This window comes from Brachycentrus maculatus, unplaced genomic scaffold, assembly GCF_059751285.1.
Source record: "Brachycentrus maculatus isolate JH-2025_06_01 unplaced genomic scaffold, ASM5975128v1 h1tg000157l, whole genome shotgun sequence".
In the NCBI taxonomy this organism is placed as follows: Eukaryota; Metazoa; Arthropoda; class Insecta; order Trichoptera; family Brachycentridae; genus Brachycentrus; species Brachycentrus maculatus.
The window spans coordinates 1,195,209-1,212,696 of record NW_028280910.1 but is presented as its reverse complement, the minus strand read 5'-3'; the positions used below and the strand labels follow the sequence as shown (position 1 = coordinate 1,212,696).

Sequence of the window (17,488 nt, the reverse complement as noted above, 5' to 3'; positions counted from 1 at the left end):
ATTTCCGTACGTCCAAGTAACTCTGAAATCTAGATACGATTTATGCAACACCTTTTATCATGACCCTACTAAGTTTTCAATTCTAAGTTTTACAGCCAATTTCTACGAGTGATAAGGTTCAAAGTTTATGTTTAAAGTTACTATAATTTAATGTAATTCATGAGTGAAAATTCTAGGCAAATACACTCGCATGAGATTCATATATTCATCCTATAAGTATACTACATTTCATCCCCTGATTTTCTGTCTACTCAGGTTGGCAACACTGACCAGACAACCGGCGTACACAAATATACGTCATATTTACACACATATTACAAAACTATGTATATATACAACCAAGGTGTCAAAATTTCTGTGGTGTCAAACGTCAAATTTCATTCCTTGTTTGATAGAAAAATGTATTGAAGGGTTCAATTATTAAAAAAAATAACTGACGGATAACATCGAAGCGATACGCAATTTTATTTGAGAAAAACATTTATATCGATGGAGACTGCAGAGACAGATACTGAAAACAGTGAGCATTTTTATTGTATTATTTATAATTTATCCATGCTAAATTTAAGAGCCAGGCTCTAGTCTTGTTCAGCTGCTGAAAACAGCAGTAGATTTATGTTCCACCTGCCACCACGCCTGCCTTCTCTATTTTAACTGTTCCATGTGACATCTTGGTCTTTCTATTCCTCTATCCCTTCTAATTAGGCCGGATTTACATTGTGTCAGTTACTGACGACAGTACTGGCACCGAGAACTGACTTACAGTGCTTTCACTGGGAATATAGAAGTCAGCACAGATGCGATAGCACTTATATTATAGATACCGAGTCAGCACTGATTTGCCTTGTGTTTGCAGCTAGTTCGGGTGTGTGTCGGGTTGTGGTCCCGTGGTTAGTGTCCCAGACCCTTAAGTCAGAGTTTCTCGGTTCGAACCCACTATACCACAATTTGCTACCTATTTCTTATAATGAGCCGCATAGGCTCACAGAAATAGTATGAAATTGAAATGTTTGTGTAAATAATAAAAACACAAATATTTCTCTTTTTTTATAGTAAAATAGTTACTGACCATGTAAATCTGGCCTTATGGGATATGATAGGATATTTCCTATAGCCGTCCTTCTGTTTTCTATAGTTTCTAATAAGGTCTTTTTTCTTTTACTCTTCTCTAAACCTATTTGCTGTTACTCTGTCCATCCTTCTCTAACACCACAACTCAAATGCTCTTACTTTATCTCCTGTTCCCCTTAATCATTGTCTAGGCTTTGTTATTATAGAGTTACATACTTATATATAAATATTTTTTTGTCTTAATATTGTTACTTGGGTAAAGTAATATGTTGTGGAAAGTAATATTTTCTTATTAAATGCCTATTTACCTTACCTATTCTTGTCTTTATTTCACTAGAGCATATTGAATCCTCTGTTACTGTACTTTAAGAAGCATACTTTAATCTTTTTACTTGGTCTGCGGGAACTTGGTAAACTTTTATCGTTATCAAAGTGAATTTTCGTGCACATTAATGATTTTGTTTTTATTAGGATTGACCATTAGGGTGATGAAAATCGATATATCGACTCTGCTAGAGCGCACGCTGACGATAACGCTAGTGTATTTTGGCGGTCAAGCTGGTAGGTTGTGTCGCAACGTGCGCATTAGTTTTTTCGAAAGTTTCGATTCATCAATAATATTCACAAACAAATTTAGCTAATTTTTAGTGAGAACCAGATACATTTTTTTATAAAAACCTATTATTTTCCCCCTTACAATCTCCACTTAATTTGAAATGGACCATTTTTGCAAAAAAAGGCTTCAGCAATTTTAGCATACATATAAGAACAATCTCAGCACTAAATCGGTCAATATTGAGGCTGTAATGAGAAAATCTAATTCAGACCAAAAAGCCTGAACAAATCTCTAATCTGAATTACCCATTGCACAATCTATGTTCCGATATTGGAGCTGGCACTGTAATGTAATATGTAGTCGTAAGCAAAATATGGCTGTCTAAGTATTGCACCCACTGTTTATTCAAGCTGGAATCAAAATTATTGTTTTTATAATTATTAAATATTATTTTTTAGAACTTGTTTGGGAACACAAAAATGTAAGACTTTTGATAAATACAAGATTAGAATTAAATGACGAATTTGAAAAGCGCACTCAGAAAAAATATAAAATTTGGAAAACAATTTGCGACACAATGAAAGAGCAGTTACCCGGACTGGAAACCCTAACTCCCAACCATTGCGATTTAAAATGGCGCAATCTTTTGAAAACATACAAAAGGATATTTGCATATAAACAAAAGACGCCGGACGCAAAAGTGACATGGCCGTATTATAATTTAATAAACAATGCACTCGGAGATAAATTGGCTACATCGTATGATTTCTCAGATCTATTGCGTTTCCACGATAAATGTGACGATTCGGATAAAAATCTACTACATACCTCCGGAAAATCAGATCAAGATGACTCGGAGGAAGAACATCATATACCAGAAAAGTACGCCAAATCAAATATATCGGAGCTGCGCTTGTTGCAAAGAGAAATTGCCAGTAAAAAGAAGCAAGACAAGATAATTCACCAAGAAAAGAAAAAGAGATGGGAAGAGAAGAAAGTTATCGAACGAGAAAGAACAAAGGCCATTTTACAGTTGACTGCTGCTATCACTAAGTATACTGAAAAAAAAATAGAGTTTGTTGTTTCTCAAAAGAAATAATTGTGTTTTACAAATAATTATATTTAAGTGAACAAAATAAATGTATATAAGTATTATTAATGAAAAATTGTTATTACTTTGTTATTTTTAGCGAAAGCTAACCCCCGGAGTTCTGGTTCTGACCGTAATGTATAGAAGTGAAGCATGAAGGCAAAAGAAGGAAGAAAATAGAATGAAATGCAGTGGAAATGCAATCTCTCAGACAAATTAAACTTTTTATTTCTCTCCCCTCATAAAATGGCATCTAAAGTATTCTCGTTTATTATTTATTCTATCAATACTGGATTATATTACGGATGATATGTCAGTATTATAGATTAACTTGAGATGAAACATCTAAAAATTTTTATATGAAAGATGATGGAAGTCTGAGCAGCTGGCTTGGCATTTGGCCGGCTCAAGTGATCACTTTATGTACTTGTGCAACGTTTACCATTCTGCCCATTATTGAACATCCATATTGCATTCATTTTTGGAACTTGTATATATATGCAATGGTCTTGGGTGCCTTTCACATCTGGGTAACATTACGATAGATTTGGATGAATGGGCAATTGTGGTGTCATCAGTTGAGAAGTAAATTGTTGGAATAGTTTTGGGTTGGAGTTACCGCATGTTCCCACTTGCGAATAATAATGGAATCGGCATTCTCTGAAAGTTGTTTAGGAAAGGATTAAAGTAGAAGGGAAATATAAATGAAAGAATCGTTATTTTAAATTTGATTTTATTTCTAAAGAAATGAATACATGTTGTTGCTAAAATATTTAGCAATCCTTACCAGAAAATGTGCAGGAAAGCACCGCTACAGGTAACTGTTACTGAACCGTATCAACATTTTCAATTGGCGTTTCAAAATACGAAATACAATGGAAACAATAGTTGAACCAAATTTACAAATATTTTCCTAGACAAGTACATAAAGAAAATATATCGAGCAAAACTTTGCTTCGCTTATAAAAGTACTCTGTGCTAGCAATAAAAATTACAAAAGATATTTAAAAAAATCAATCACATATAAAAATAACTAGTTAACTTAAGCGATACATATTAAAATAATTAAAAAGATAAAGCGAAAATATTTTTAAAATATTGAAAATGTATAAAGTACTTTAGAATTACACACCATCTTCATTGTCTTAAAGTTGAATATTTAGTAGAAATAATTGGTTTGTTTGAACTTATTCTAGGAGGCTCGTGCACCCCGTGTACAGGCTGTATACAGACTAGGCAACATGACCGTCCACCTACCCATTCCCGAGTTCTCTCTTCTTCAGGACGCGACTCGCTAACGTACGACGGGAACTAGAGGGCACCGGTAGCGAGTGGTGACCCTCACCGAGGACTCGCAATATTAATGAAGGCATATGCTAGTGAAAACCAATCGCTTTCAACAGACCGCTAACTCTGCTCCGACTACGTTATTAAAACTATTTATTTATAAATATACGCTATGTATGTTTTCAAAATGTACCGACCAAAGTATAACAATGTTCAACAGAACACATCAGCGGAATAATAATTGTATATCATCAAACTGATGTTCGATACTTTACCTAAAAATATTTTATAAATAGATCTTTAATAAACGAATTTGACCAACAACTGTATCGGCTATCAAATGTAAAAATGTTATAAAACTGATGGAACATTTCCCTTTAAATCTGCGACAATGTGATGCGCTGGACTTATCACATGTATTTAGCTTGGATGCTTCGTTATTAACTTTAACACTATTCCTAAATAGTTTCATAATTATAATATATGATTTTAGATGAGGTCTCAGTGAGGAATGAGATAAACGGCCGTAATGCACATGGAAACATCGGCCAATATGAAGTTACACGCGATAATAGATTTGCCAAGCCAAATAGATGTGGTTTTTCAAATAGTCAAAACATATTTGGATACACATTGTTAACATTCATAAGTCAAATGAATAACCTCTTGAAAAATAATGTCTCAAATATTTGGTTCAATGTAATGTGACAAAAAGTCAATATGACGCATGCCTAATGGTCGATTTATTTGTATAAAATACATTATATAAGCAAATAGCATTCCGTAAAAGGAGAAAATTGTGAACAGCGGTAAATATATGAATATCCTTAATCACCTATATACACATTTTCTAGTTATGCTTTGTAGAGTATAATGCACTGTTAAAATTAAATACAAGTATAAAACACTTATAACTACGTAACCTAAATGCACAGTGTAACAAAATTTTGTTCGGAGTAATATTACTTCTCACCTAAATCTCTGCTGGAATCTAAGTATAATATGTAATTCACTAGAATTCTTTATCTTTATATTTGTGGAATTTTATGAAAGCTGTAGGTAAATTATTACTGTTCATTACGTAAAACTGTAATCGTTAAACGATAATAATAAATTAAACTTCTCCCGTAAACTTTGTGAATCTAATTAGTAAAATGTATAATGAGTAAAGATGTGCTACTGTTATTATATGTCGGTATGTATACGAATCTATTCAAGCGATGCAAAAATATTACTGAAATAAAACCTACTCAAATATTTTAAGTAATAATTTCTCATGAGCAAAACTTCTAATAATATTTTCATGATAATTAAAGAAAAAGTACGGAATAGCAAAATAGTATAAAATAATAAATCTTTGGTATTTGAATACAATAAATTATACGTATCGTTAAAAAAATAATAAATAAACTATAAACAATGTTTTAAACATCTTAAATAGGAGACATTTAAAAGAAAGTAGATAAATAAACTTATCAGATTCGATCAAATTAGATTTTAAGGTATTTGAAATAAAATTGGTTTGTAAGAGAGAGGTTTGTAAGAATGTACATTATTTCATAGATTTTTCTCTAAAATGCAACTGTTAAGTTCATTCAGTACTAATCATTCGTCAATCAGTCTTAGTAATATTAGTTTATAATTAACTAATTCTAGCAAAATGAAAATAGTCCGTTACCACAGGTTAATAAACTTAGAATTTGTATTTTATCACACCACTATGGGTATCATATTACATCTGGAAAAGTTATGTAACTCGTTCCCTAGCCAAAATTCACTACCTTATAAAACATTATTTTGAGAAATATATTGATACACAATGCTTGACAGTATATGTATCGAATGAATTTATTTTACTGATAAAATTACTTTTTTTTCCAATCAAAGGTCTGAAGCTAACGTTAAAACATTTACTCATAACTGATTCATTGACATTCAAATTTTTATCATGTATGTTAAATTTACAATTGACTTTTTTTTTTACAAATATTTACCATGTTATAAGTATTTAAAAATAGTATCTACCAAACAGTAAAATCTCTATCACTCACGCACACGTACGGGTGCTATTTTCCCCGATTTATATTGTAAATAAACAATTACTGTTGGAATATAACATTTATAATACATTATGTTTTTATATAACTTCATTTAATTTTTACCTATAATCCTGGAAAATAGAGGTCAAAATGTGTGGCACGGTTTTAAAATAACATACGAAACAAAATAATAATACAAAGGTATATCGAACATTTAAATGTTTTCTTAAGATCGGATAAACTGAATAAAAAATGACTGCCATTGCAGTGTTAATTATTATTGATTTGGGGAAGTAAAAAGTTCGACTGCCAACTATGGGCACGGCGAAGTATTCATGTTTTCAATAATATGCTTGGTATAGTTTGGTCAAAAATATAATAGAGGTCATGCAGTGATTATATGCGATTAATTTCTTGACTTAGGTAACAGACTGCTCAGCTCAATCGGTTAGAGAAGGGAACGCTACATCCAAAGGTCCCTGAGTAGGCAGTAACTTTTTTTCGTGTTATGATTATTCAATATTGTAGTATATCATTTCCTCTATTATTAATTTGTTTTAAACAAAGATTTAAATGAGATGTTGAAAACTTAAGCATTTAAGATAAAGATATCTTATTAATGAGAAATTCTAGAATGTGGTGAGAACGATAAAGGTAAATATAAATAAAAAGGAGTATTATCATATGAGAACATAGTACGAGTGTGTATCGTCAAAATAAAGCAAATATCATTAATTATTAATTAATCTAACCGATTTTACTCATTGAAACTATTTCACTATAGGTCACAATATGAAATCTTTCCTAAAAATCTAAAACATTCATAAGAAGCACTTTAAATGACATTATCAGAGTTATAGCTATTTGTAAGAATTATACTTGTCATATATGAATATAATATTTATTTACGAGTTTGAATAAGTTTATATATTAAATAATTCATTCACTTACACAGTTTAATGGGTAGATATATAATATTATATGTACTATGTATAGCGAGACTAATTATTTATTACAATTATTACAGTTACAGTACATAACTAGAGAAAACTAAACATCAAAACTTACTCTACACTAATTTATCATGGCGCTCACTCCAAAATTTATAAAATAATATCGAGAAACGAGATGGACTTCAAGTAGAAAAGAAGTTATTATTTTACATACAAATTTTGCACGGATCCCAGCGTGATATTTACAACTTTATCAATAATGTACTATGGTAAAAGATCTGGTGCCGAGGAGAATTATCTCCTTTTAATTAGAAGATCAAAAAGAGGTCAAAACATGTTCCTTTCCAAATATTTTGTACAAAACTTATCCGTATAATTTTTTCCAGAATTTTTTTTTGACAATTTTTTACACATTATTTTTATTGTCATGTTTTTCGTGACAATATTCATACAACTTGACAGGGCACTACGTACAATTTATATATTACAAAGTGCCTATAAGTCATATAACTATGACAGGAAAAACAAAATGAAAAGTATGCACTAAGAAATACAAATATTATTCAATGGGTGAAAGGTATTTACAAACTTAGTAAGTACATATACAGTAACTATCAAGTTATAAAATGGAACAGAAATCGAGAAACATATGATGAATTTAAGAATGATAAGAATGATAAATAATAATGGTAATAATAAAACCCTTATCTGCACCCCAATGGTGCATAGGGCACTGCTTCATGTGAACACAGTGTTATCTTGATCGTTTACACACGAAGGAAAGGTGATCAGCCCTCCGCTTTAGGTACCAATCCAGGGTAATATTCAATAAATATTACAGTGAAAAAATCACTTATATTTATTCGACCCCCCTGGGAATCGAACCCGGGACCTCCAGAACGGTAGCCGAGCGTGCTGACCATTACACTATGGAGGCAGACAATATGATAAATAAATGACAGAATGATAAATAAAGAATTTTAATTATGATAATACTAAAATATCAAAAAGCATTTGTATGGTCGATTTGCTGACATACACAACCAAAAATAATCAAAAAATTGGAATGAATAAAAAGAGTACATTTAATAAATAGTCTTTCTATTTTATCTACATATTTTATAAATGGAAGTAAATTTGAAATCACAATAATCATTTCTATATCCGTACGGTTTCAAGAGACGTGACTGTAAATATTAAATCAACAGGAAGACGGCAAATAGATGATTTCCCCAAAAGTAAAAATAAGTTTTTACAATAATTTACAAATTTATATTTAATCTTATGTTACCAATCTAATTAAAATTAAAGTTTGCCTGGCTTTCGTGATGTCATTCCATCTGGTACCTTTGAGAGGACCGTGAAAGCGATCATCAGGCATTCTGATCAATTTTGCACAAAACACCCACCAAATTACACTCTTCAGTTCGCCATACATTTATATACACTTAATTAGTTAAAGTATGTTTATAATTCAAATTCATGTCGTCGATACTTGGAGATTCATAACACGTTACAAATTGTATCGATAGTCTATTCAGTAATTAGAGTAACCTCGTTAAATTCTATGTAACAATCAAAATAACCATTTTATTTGGAAAAAATATTGTATATGGCACTTTACCATTGACTGACCGCAACAAACGGTCGGATAAAGTCGAAAGGACTTCAAGACTCCGATAATCATCTGACATCGAGTCAGAAAAATAATACGCATTCCAACTTGAAAAAAATCAGTAATGTCTGTTTTTCATTTTCATCGGTTAGAACTTGTCAGTAACACTTTAAACTTTCTTCCTTTTGTAACTTTCCTTTATTGTTTATCCCCACTGACACCGGATTTGAGTGCTGGCAAAGTTAGGTTAGGTCGCGTCCATTAGGTTGGGTCGGCTTATGTCCGGTATATGTAGCTGCAGGCCGGGGGCGGGGGGGTGCGGGGGCGCATGTCCTGGTGGGTGGGGGGAGGGGAGGGGCTGCTCGAGGGGGGCGAGGGGGAGGGGCTGCTCCCCCCCCCACTGGCGGAGCAAGATCCCGATCCACTACTGCGCTGGGACACTGGAACAAAATATGATATTCAACGTCATCGTCGATGGCATAAGTTGTTTCGACCCTGTAACCGTGGAGTTTATTTACCCTTTTTCGACCCTGTTACCATGGAGTTTATGTATCCTGTTTCGACCCTGTAACCGTGGAGTTTATGAACCATGTTTCGATCCTGTAACCGTAGAGTTTATTTACCCTATTTTGATCCTGCAACCATGAAGTTTATGTGCCCTGTTGACAAATTTCATACTGCAAGGGACAAACTGGCACATGGAGACTGAAAGGCACTGGTTCTAATTGTTATTGCTAAAACTTTCCTAAACCTTGCATATGCCTAGTGATGCAATAAATTGCCTACTTAATGAAATGATTTATTTCAATATAATATTTTTTTAAGGAAAAAATACTGTTGTTTATGTCCGCCTCTGTAGTATAATGGTCAGCACGCTCGCTTACCGTTCTGAAGGTCCCGGGTTTGATTCCCAAGGGGGGTAAAATAAATATAAGTGATATTTTCACTGTAATATTTATTCAATATTATTACCCTGGACTGGTACCTGAAGCGGAGGGCTGATCACCTTTCCTTCATGTGTAAACGATCAAGATAACACTGCGTTTATATGACGCAGTGCCCTATGCATCATTGGGGTGCGGATAAGGGTTTTTATTATGTTTATTGTTTCCATAGTGAGTTGGTAAGCGCATTTGGCTACCATGCAGGAGGTTCCAAGGTGAATTCCAAGGGCGTTTATAAAATTGTAATTCTTTTCTTTGTAATATTTATTTAACCCTAGATTACTAAACTATCCTACGAGTGACATTGTTACTAAACATTCGTAAAGATACGATATAGAAATACAATGGGAATAAAAAAAAATGATCAAATACTTATTATTTTAGAAGTCAAAGTAACATTTTTTGGGTTTAAAGATATAAATAATAAAAAATAGATAAATGTACATTAGGAAGGTACTGTAAAACCAAGGGCACGGAACAACGTGAAAATTTTTTTTCTCCCAAAGATTGGCATTTTGCCGTCGTAATTTTTATGATACTTCAGTATTAAAGGGTTAACATAGTTAAGATAGTTTAGTATTCTAGGGATAGTTCATTGTGGTTGAAGCCTAAATCCAGTAAAGTTAGGTTGGGTTAGGTAGCCCAGAAGGTTAGGTCAGATAACCCATATAAATATATATAAAATAAAACCTTTATCCGCACCCCAATGGTGCATAGGGCACTGCGTCATATCAACGCAGTGTTATCTTGATCGTTTACATATGAAGGAAAGGTGATCAGCCCTCCGCTTCAGGTACCAGTCCAGGGTAATATTGAATAAATATTACTTATATTTATTTAACCCCCCTTGGGAATCGAACCCGGGACCTCCGAGTAGCCGAGAGTGCTGACCATTACACTACGGAGGCGGAGAAAAAACCCATTGTGGCTAAATTCCAAATTCAGTTAAGTTAGGTAAGTTAAGTTAGGTAGGTAGCCCAATAGGTAAGATTACGTAGCCCATTGTGGCTGAAGCCCAAATTCAGAAAAGTTAGGTTAGGTTAGGTGAGGTCGGGCTATACTCACCCAGGGTGTGGTGGTGCTGAGTGGTGGAGCGGTGCTGGGCGCGGTGGTTGTTAGGCTCCCCCCTCCCCTCGGCCCCACTTGTTTCTCAGAGGTAGACTTTCTTCACACTGCGGGTCGTGGAGAAGCCGTCGTTCCCGCGCCGGTACCCGTCCCCCTGGAAAGCCGACAATATCCCCAACATTCTGTTAGTATGTTTTGCGCCATGATCAGTAGTAATAATCGTCAATGATAATCAAAGTCATAAAATTATCGCCTACAGCATTGTTCCGCAAAGTGCCGGGGAAAAAAGTCTAGTTTTGTGAAAATAACACAATTGCTCCGAATCAACATTCGGAGCAAATTATAAGCAATACTTAACCAAGTAGGCTCACTTTTCGCATTAAATAGTAAAAAGTAAACGTGTATGCATTAGAAGTAAATATGCACCTCTGAAATTTCTTAATATAGTAGGTGAACGTTGAATAGAAAACGTTTGCAAAACACTGGCCGACTAGAAGGGAAAAATATTGTTAATTGATGTCTCAAAAAGTGTATAAAGTATAAAAGATTTATAAGCTCTCTATAAAAACTTTTCCCGGCAAAACATTGTACGTAATATATTTATTTTTAAATTTTTATACACACGTTTTTCCAGATTATTATTTTCTCCAAATTAAGCGTATAGTTTTTTATATACCAAAGTGCAGTTATTGACACAAAACATAAAACACAATCTTAACCTATTTTAAAATTTGATATTTGCTAACCGATAATTATTTAAAAAATCACGTGTTTCGACATCTCAACATTATTAGGTACCGAGTATGTTAAATGTGAAATAAAAAAATGGGATAGATCTATCCAAAATTGAGGAACATCAGAATTTAATATTAATATTAATCTTATCGTACATGAATCTTGAAATTGTATTATTTGAGAGCAATAACATAACACCTTGTAATGTTATTGCTCTCAAATAATACAATTTCAATTGAGATGATTGGCTTGCTTCTTTCATTGTCAGACTCCTTCCGTCTCTATCCTTCGTTCGTCAGCATGGTCTTCAGCGGTCTTCCTCGGGATTGGATGAAGAGACATGAGGGGTTAAGTTCTCAGGTGGCATTCTAAGGACATGTTCCAACCGTGTCCATCGTCTTCTCTTCAGGACTTCCAGTATGAAAGGCTGTTGGGTTCTTCTCCTCATGTCCTCATTCCTGAATGTATAATAGGGATTGTAAAAGTGTTATATAGCTACCTGATGGGAGCGGAGTGTCCCGAAGTTGTCCCTTCCGGGCCGGTAGCCTCCGGGGGCTGCGTCCTGCTGGAACTGGAACAGGGTCTCGGCGTGCGGGTGCGCCCCTCCGTAGGGCCCCGGGGGTGGCGCCTTGCCCCCGCGCAGAGTGCTGCGCGGCGAGTGCGGGCCCTTGGGCGGTGCCGATGGGGGCGCCAGCACCGGCTCTGCGTACGTCACCTCCTCCACTTGGGACAGCAATTTCGGTTCAGCTTGGATTCTGATCAAAAAGAGATCACAACATTAGTCGGTGGCTACCTGATGAAATTTGAACTATTGATGGAGTTATGAAGAGATGTTTCTCCTAAATATTCTTCCTATACTGCTTCTTCTTGGTGTAGGCCTTGTGGCCAGTTTTTAAGAGGAATTAGAACCTCCTGTGACATTGATTCCTGGCTGTCAATCCATCTCTTTGGTTGTCTGGCCGGGAGCCAGTGGCTACCTGGTGAAATCTAAACTATTGAAGAAGTTATGAAGAGATATTTATCCTAAATATTCTTCTTGGTCTGCTTATTCTTGGTGTAGGCCTTGTGGCCTGTTATTAAGAGGGATTAGCCTCCTGTGATGTCGATTCCCAGCTGTCAATCCATCTCTATGGTAGTTATATATCTAAAGAGATAAATATCCTCTTATAGATATTATATTATATGTATATCGAAAGAGGATAAATTATTACAAGGTTTAACCTAAAAAAATATGTCTTTACTGCCTGTAATGGATCACGAAAAATAAAAAACAGTGATTACCTGCAGTTTAAAAATGTATTCAGTGAGATTGACATGAAATGATTTAAATTTGGAATAGTTTTTAATTTTTTTGCTGTTTTATATTTTAAATTTTGATAAAGCTAACTGATCTACTAACATTTTGTCTATGGTGATACAATACACCGCAAAGTTTTCTGACACATGGGTTTGTAAATATCATTGTCATTATAAAATAGTGGCATAAAATGGTTTTAATTTTTCCAATATAAATTTATTTGAATTATTGTGCAGAGCTTATTTAAAATTGCTGTGTGACATGTATGATTCAATATTGATACAAAGATGAACCATATTAAAATATTTGAGGGTGGTTTAACACATTGTCTGCGGGAAGCGCTTAGGAGCGTCTTTTACATACTGTTGGTAGAGAGCGGGAGACGCTTATAAGTGATATATTTGCTTACTTTTGGTAGAGCGCGAGAGACCCCAAAAAACATTGTACAGATCAGATTGGGTTTGCGGTTATTTGTGATTAGTTTGAAGGGTCAAGTGGCAGACTGTCTTGAGTATAATTATGGTCGGGTTTGATGAAAAAACCGCCCGCAAACAATATGTCAATTATGTTTAAATGACTGAATTTAATGACTAGAAATGAGACCTAACATAAACTGTATAAATACAGATCCAAATGGTAAAAACAGTACCTATTAATATTCTGTCTTTGTTCAAAGTATTCATACTCCGTGTCGGGATAGGGGAGATTGTCATCTTCATCCTTGTGGCATTTGCGGCCACAGAAATACCCGGCTACGAAGCCGACCACTGCGGCGGCTAGAGCCCCGGCGGCCACGGCCAGGCCGAGAGTCTCTGCGGAGTAGGCGGGGGACAGCGTGTCGGCAGCGAGCACTGCAGGGCCTGAGGGAAACAAGAATAATGAATTGTTATAAACATACAAAACAATGTGTCATTATCAACTATTTGATTAATGGAGTCCTGGTGTCAAATATTGTCCACGTCCGTAGCGAAATGGTCAGCGCGCTCGGCTACCACTCTAGAGGTCCTGGGTTTGAATCTCAGGGGAGGTTAAATAAATATATGTGATTTTTTCACTCTAATATTTATTCAATATTACCCCAGGGTATGGTACCTGAAGCGGAGGGCTGATCACCTTTCTTTCATGTGTTAACGATCTAGATAACACTGCGTTTATATGATGCAGTGCCCTTTGCACCATTCGGGTGTAGATAAGGGTTAGAAGAAGAAGTAGGAAGAAGGTGCCAAATGTAATGTATGGAAGTGAAGCAAAGTCAAAAGAAAAATGTGTTGTCTAAGTGCGACAAAACCATGTATGATAGATGTTTGAGTGGTGATGTAAGGAAAAAATGTAAGGCTGAGATAAGCATTAACTATAAAATTAAGAAAGGTGTTTAGAGATGGTTTGGGCATGTGAATCGAATGTGTGAAGAGAGAATAGCAAAATAATTTTATGAGGCAAATATGGTTGGTAATTTCTATTGATATAAAGATGGAGGAAAACTTGTTTGAAATGTGTGAATTAAGTGGTATTAAATGTGATCATTAAGCACATTTTCGGTGTTTTGTGACCATTTTAGCTGCCCCGCAACCGTAATGTTATGTGGTTTGGAACATCTGGTATTCTTACCTTCTGCGTGTGTGTTATGGAAGTCCTTTTCTTGCATGATGTTGATGACTTCTCCTCGCGGCTGTTCCTTGCTGGGCCGCGGCACCTCGTTGTACTTGGGCTGGGATGAGCTCAGTCCTCCGACGTTGCCCGCATCTTTACCAAGAATTTTGCCTGTGTTGTAAATCAACGTAATGAGAAGTTTCAATGGGTGTGCAGGGAGATGGAACGGAAGGTACTAGTAACTACATAACACTGATGTTTAGAAACTAATTGTGTGCTATCAGGAAACCGGTATTGATGTTTAATGAATTTGGAAATGGCTTTGAACTAATTATACTTAAAAAAAACATTATCTCGCAAATATATCTACCTTAAATCCATACGTTATCATTCTCATATAATAAAAGAAAAACTACATGGTTTTTTCCACTTTTATTTTATTTCACCGGTGACCGGGTTTCGTCGTTACCAACATCATCGAACTGGTGATCTCGGTACCAGTCTGGTATGACCAGTCTGATAATATCAGTAATAACAAAACCCGGTCACAGGTAGGAAAAACTCTACATTGTTTTATTATATAAAATGCAGTACCACCAAGAACTGTCAGTACAAAACTTAAATAATAAAAATAAATTATTCTCTGTTATAAACTTGACTTTATAATATAGTGAAATCAGTGTTCACTTTATAACTTGTTATTTGTGATAGCAATAACTGGATGATATTAAGCAGATGATAAAATAAAATAAACTTTTACATATAATTTATTACAAAAATACAAATATTATACAACTTGATTGAAAATAACGATATTTATTTTAAAATTCATTAATTGTCATCTACTTTTTACTTCAGTTCATTAATTTACTTTCATACTTTATTTCTTTAATATTACCCTGGACAGGTTTCTAAAGTGTAGAGTGATCACTAGTGATCATAGCTTCCATTTTATAACGATCAAGACACGTCGAAATAAAGCAGTGCCGAATGTACCATTGAATGCAGATAACAATTAGAAAAAGGAATAAATTAAACTATTTTTGTAAATGCTTCTATTTTCTGAGAGATATACTGAGGTATTTGAAGATTTTGGATTTACATTATTTCCCGGGAATCTGTTGATATTGTTTCTTTGATAAAAATAATATATCGCAATGAGATGATTTTTTGTGACTGATTTGAAAACGAGTGCGGTTCGAGTAAAATGAGTTAGTTGAAAAATGACTTACTCTGTGGGCAAGCCGCATGCTGTCCAGTGGTAATGCTCTGATAAAAGAAGTTCTCCTCCAGCCATCTCGGTGCTCCGGCACTTCGGCAGCGCCCGGAGAGCTTGTCCCAAGCACAGTACGGGTCTTGTAGAGCCACACATTCACTGAAAATTAAAACAATTTGTTATTTAAGGGAGATATTTAAAGAAACAAAAAGAGGAACAAATTTCAAATTGAATGGTTCAATTCTATCTTTACTGAAGTTTATTCTGAAAAGAACACGGTGTTGTCACTTGGAGGATAAATATACAACTAACTTGCTAACGATATGCCAAACTACACCGTCTTTGCAAATTTTCTTCACAAGAAGTGAATACCACATTCATGTGGATGCATGAGGTGATCCTCATGCACATCTTGTGGTATGGTGGTTACATTGTAGAAAGCTACGCATTCTATGGGCCAATATGGTCAGCAACATAAATGCACTCCAAAGAGCGATAGTAGAAAGACAGTTGCTGACTGATATCAAAGTCCAGAAAGCGTTTTATCTGGGACATGTGCTTAGAAGAGAAAAGTACAAGCTATTTGCACGCAATCATAAAAGGTAAAATTGTAGGTCGCGAGGTGTGGGCAGAAGGCAGATATCCAGGCTCCAGAATATTTGAGATTGGACGGGGATCAGGACCGTTGAGGCGGTGCTTAGAGCTGCCCAAGACAAAGACAATTACTCTTAAGTGATAGTCGACGTCAGGGGAACTGACATGACAAAAAACTCTATGCACATAATATAAATAATCGGTGTTTGAATTTGCTCTAAAATAGGGGGTTAGGAGTATCTGAGTAAGTGGAGTATTCTGGCTAAAATAAAGAATAAGGTAGAGGTTTGGCAGCCAAATAAAATATATCATAGTACCCTGAAGGATACTATGATGATTATGGTGATAAAAATGCAGGATAAATACAAGTTCGTATGGAATTACCCAAATATATCTGTGATGATAGAAGAGGGGCAAGTCTGTAATATATTATATGTCACAGACTTGTGTCCCACAGAGTGTTTCACTACAGATATTTCTTCAATATTGTAGTAAATGATGTTATGTACTTGTAAATACAACATACCTGCAAGATGTGATCTTGTCGGAGTTGCACCGGTGCAGACTGAGGGACTGGACCTGCGAGTCAGACATGGCGATGAGCCTCGAGGGGGCGCCATTGCCGACTCCTCGCACCACCTTCAGGGCGCGGACCGGCTCTTGGGCGCCAAACACCTGCAGTTCCTCAATCACAACGGGCAGCACGTTGTAAACGGAGTCTGCAGAGTTGGCGTTGATGGCCTTGATGACCTTTCCACTATCTGTAATAAGGAAGACAAATAATGTTTTAATACAATATGCAAAAATTCATTTCAAATATTTATTTTATTTTTATTAAATATGGTTACAAAAGTTTTTTTTAATTATAATTCATTTTCTAAACATTTCTTCTTACAATCTTAAATTAAAAACGCAGTTCTCTCCAATAAAAAGACTGAGATCTTGTGCTTGGAGAGCTCTTACACTTAGTTATGTTTGTTGGTAATACAATTTGAAAAAAATAATTAAAAAATAAGTAAATATATTTTATTCATGTTTTTTTCATTCTTAGATATAAACATATATAAAATTCATTTAATTTGTTTTATTAGCATTTTAATGTCTTCAATTTTTTTATGTCAGTAGGAAGGTTGTTTAAGTACTTAGTTCCCAAATACATATTAAAAGTTCTGTTGGAATTGTTTGTTATTGCATTTTGGTATTGTAAAGTCATGTTTATATCTCAAAGATGAACTTTGATTTATATTTAAGTAATTTTCAACCCTATCGCAGTTTGAAAAATTGCAGTTTTTTGGAAAAAAATTCTACTTTTGGGACTTTGAATATTGAAAATAATAATTTTGTTGGAAAGGTATTTTTTATTTTTAAAATTACTTTTATTATTGTTCTCTGAACTCTTTTGATAGGGTCGAAGGCGTTGTTATGAGTAAGTAATA

At 34.7% G+C, this 17,488-nt stretch overlaps 2 protein-coding genes across 4 annotated transcripts in view; one reads left to right on the top strand and one right to left on the bottom strand.

Moving 5' to 3' along the window:
* The first annotated feature begins 249 nt into the window (after nucleotides 1-249).
* On the top strand, nucleotides 250-8,997 carry LOC148308566 (uncharacterized). Its single transcript, XM_088261514.1, has 3 exons — nucleotides 250-520; nucleotides 2,086-2,680; nucleotides 3,914-8,997. The coding sequence occupies exons 1-3, from the start codon at nucleotides 490-492 to the stop codon at nucleotides 3,951-3,953; spliced, it is 666 nt and encodes a 221-aa protein (XP_088117640.1). The 5' UTR covers nucleotides 250-489; the 3' UTR covers nucleotides 3,954-8,997.
* The window catches only part of Sema1a (semaphorin 1a), a 615,492-nt gene continuing 605,388 nt past the window's right edge, over nucleotides 7,385-17,488 (bottom strand). Inside the window, exons 11-17 of one of the 3 annotated variants that reach the window (XM_088261512.1) lie at nucleotides 16,579-16,813; nucleotides 15,475-15,617; nucleotides 14,261-14,413; nucleotides 13,302-13,512; nucleotides 11,855-12,110; nucleotides 10,621-10,774; nucleotides 7,385-9,051 (exon numbers count right to left, since the gene is read on the bottom strand). In XM_088261512.1, coding sequence (XP_088117638.1) covers nucleotides 10,706-10,774; nucleotides 11,855-12,110; nucleotides 13,302-13,512; nucleotides 14,261-14,413; nucleotides 15,475-15,617; nucleotides 16,579-16,813 — 1,067 coding nt within the window. In that variant the 3' untranslated portion in view covers nucleotides 7,385-9,051; nucleotides 10,621-10,705. Of the gene's footprint in view, nucleotides 9,052-10,620; nucleotides 10,788-11,854; nucleotides 12,111-13,301; nucleotides 13,513-14,260; nucleotides 14,414-15,474; nucleotides 15,618-16,578; nucleotides 16,814-17,488 lie in introns of all 3 variants that reach the window. The other 2 variants (XM_088261511.1, XM_088261513.1) reach the window with 2 other exon arrangements.

What these genes read in the sequence shown, in the direction of transcription:
- LOC148308566 (XM_088261514.1), top strand. Translation starts at nt 490, where the DNA reads ATGGAGACTGCAGAGACAGATACTGAAAACA. An exon ending in AGAGACAGATACTGAAAACA is followed by an intron (nt 521 to 2,085) that starts GTGAGCATTTTT and finishes ATTATTTTTTAG; the next exon opens with AACTTGTTTGGGAACACAAA. An exon ending in TTGACTGCTGCTATCACTAA is followed by an intron (nt 2,681 to 3,913) that starts GTATACTGAAAA and finishes AACTTATTCTAG; the next exon opens with GAGGCTCGTGCACCCCGTGT.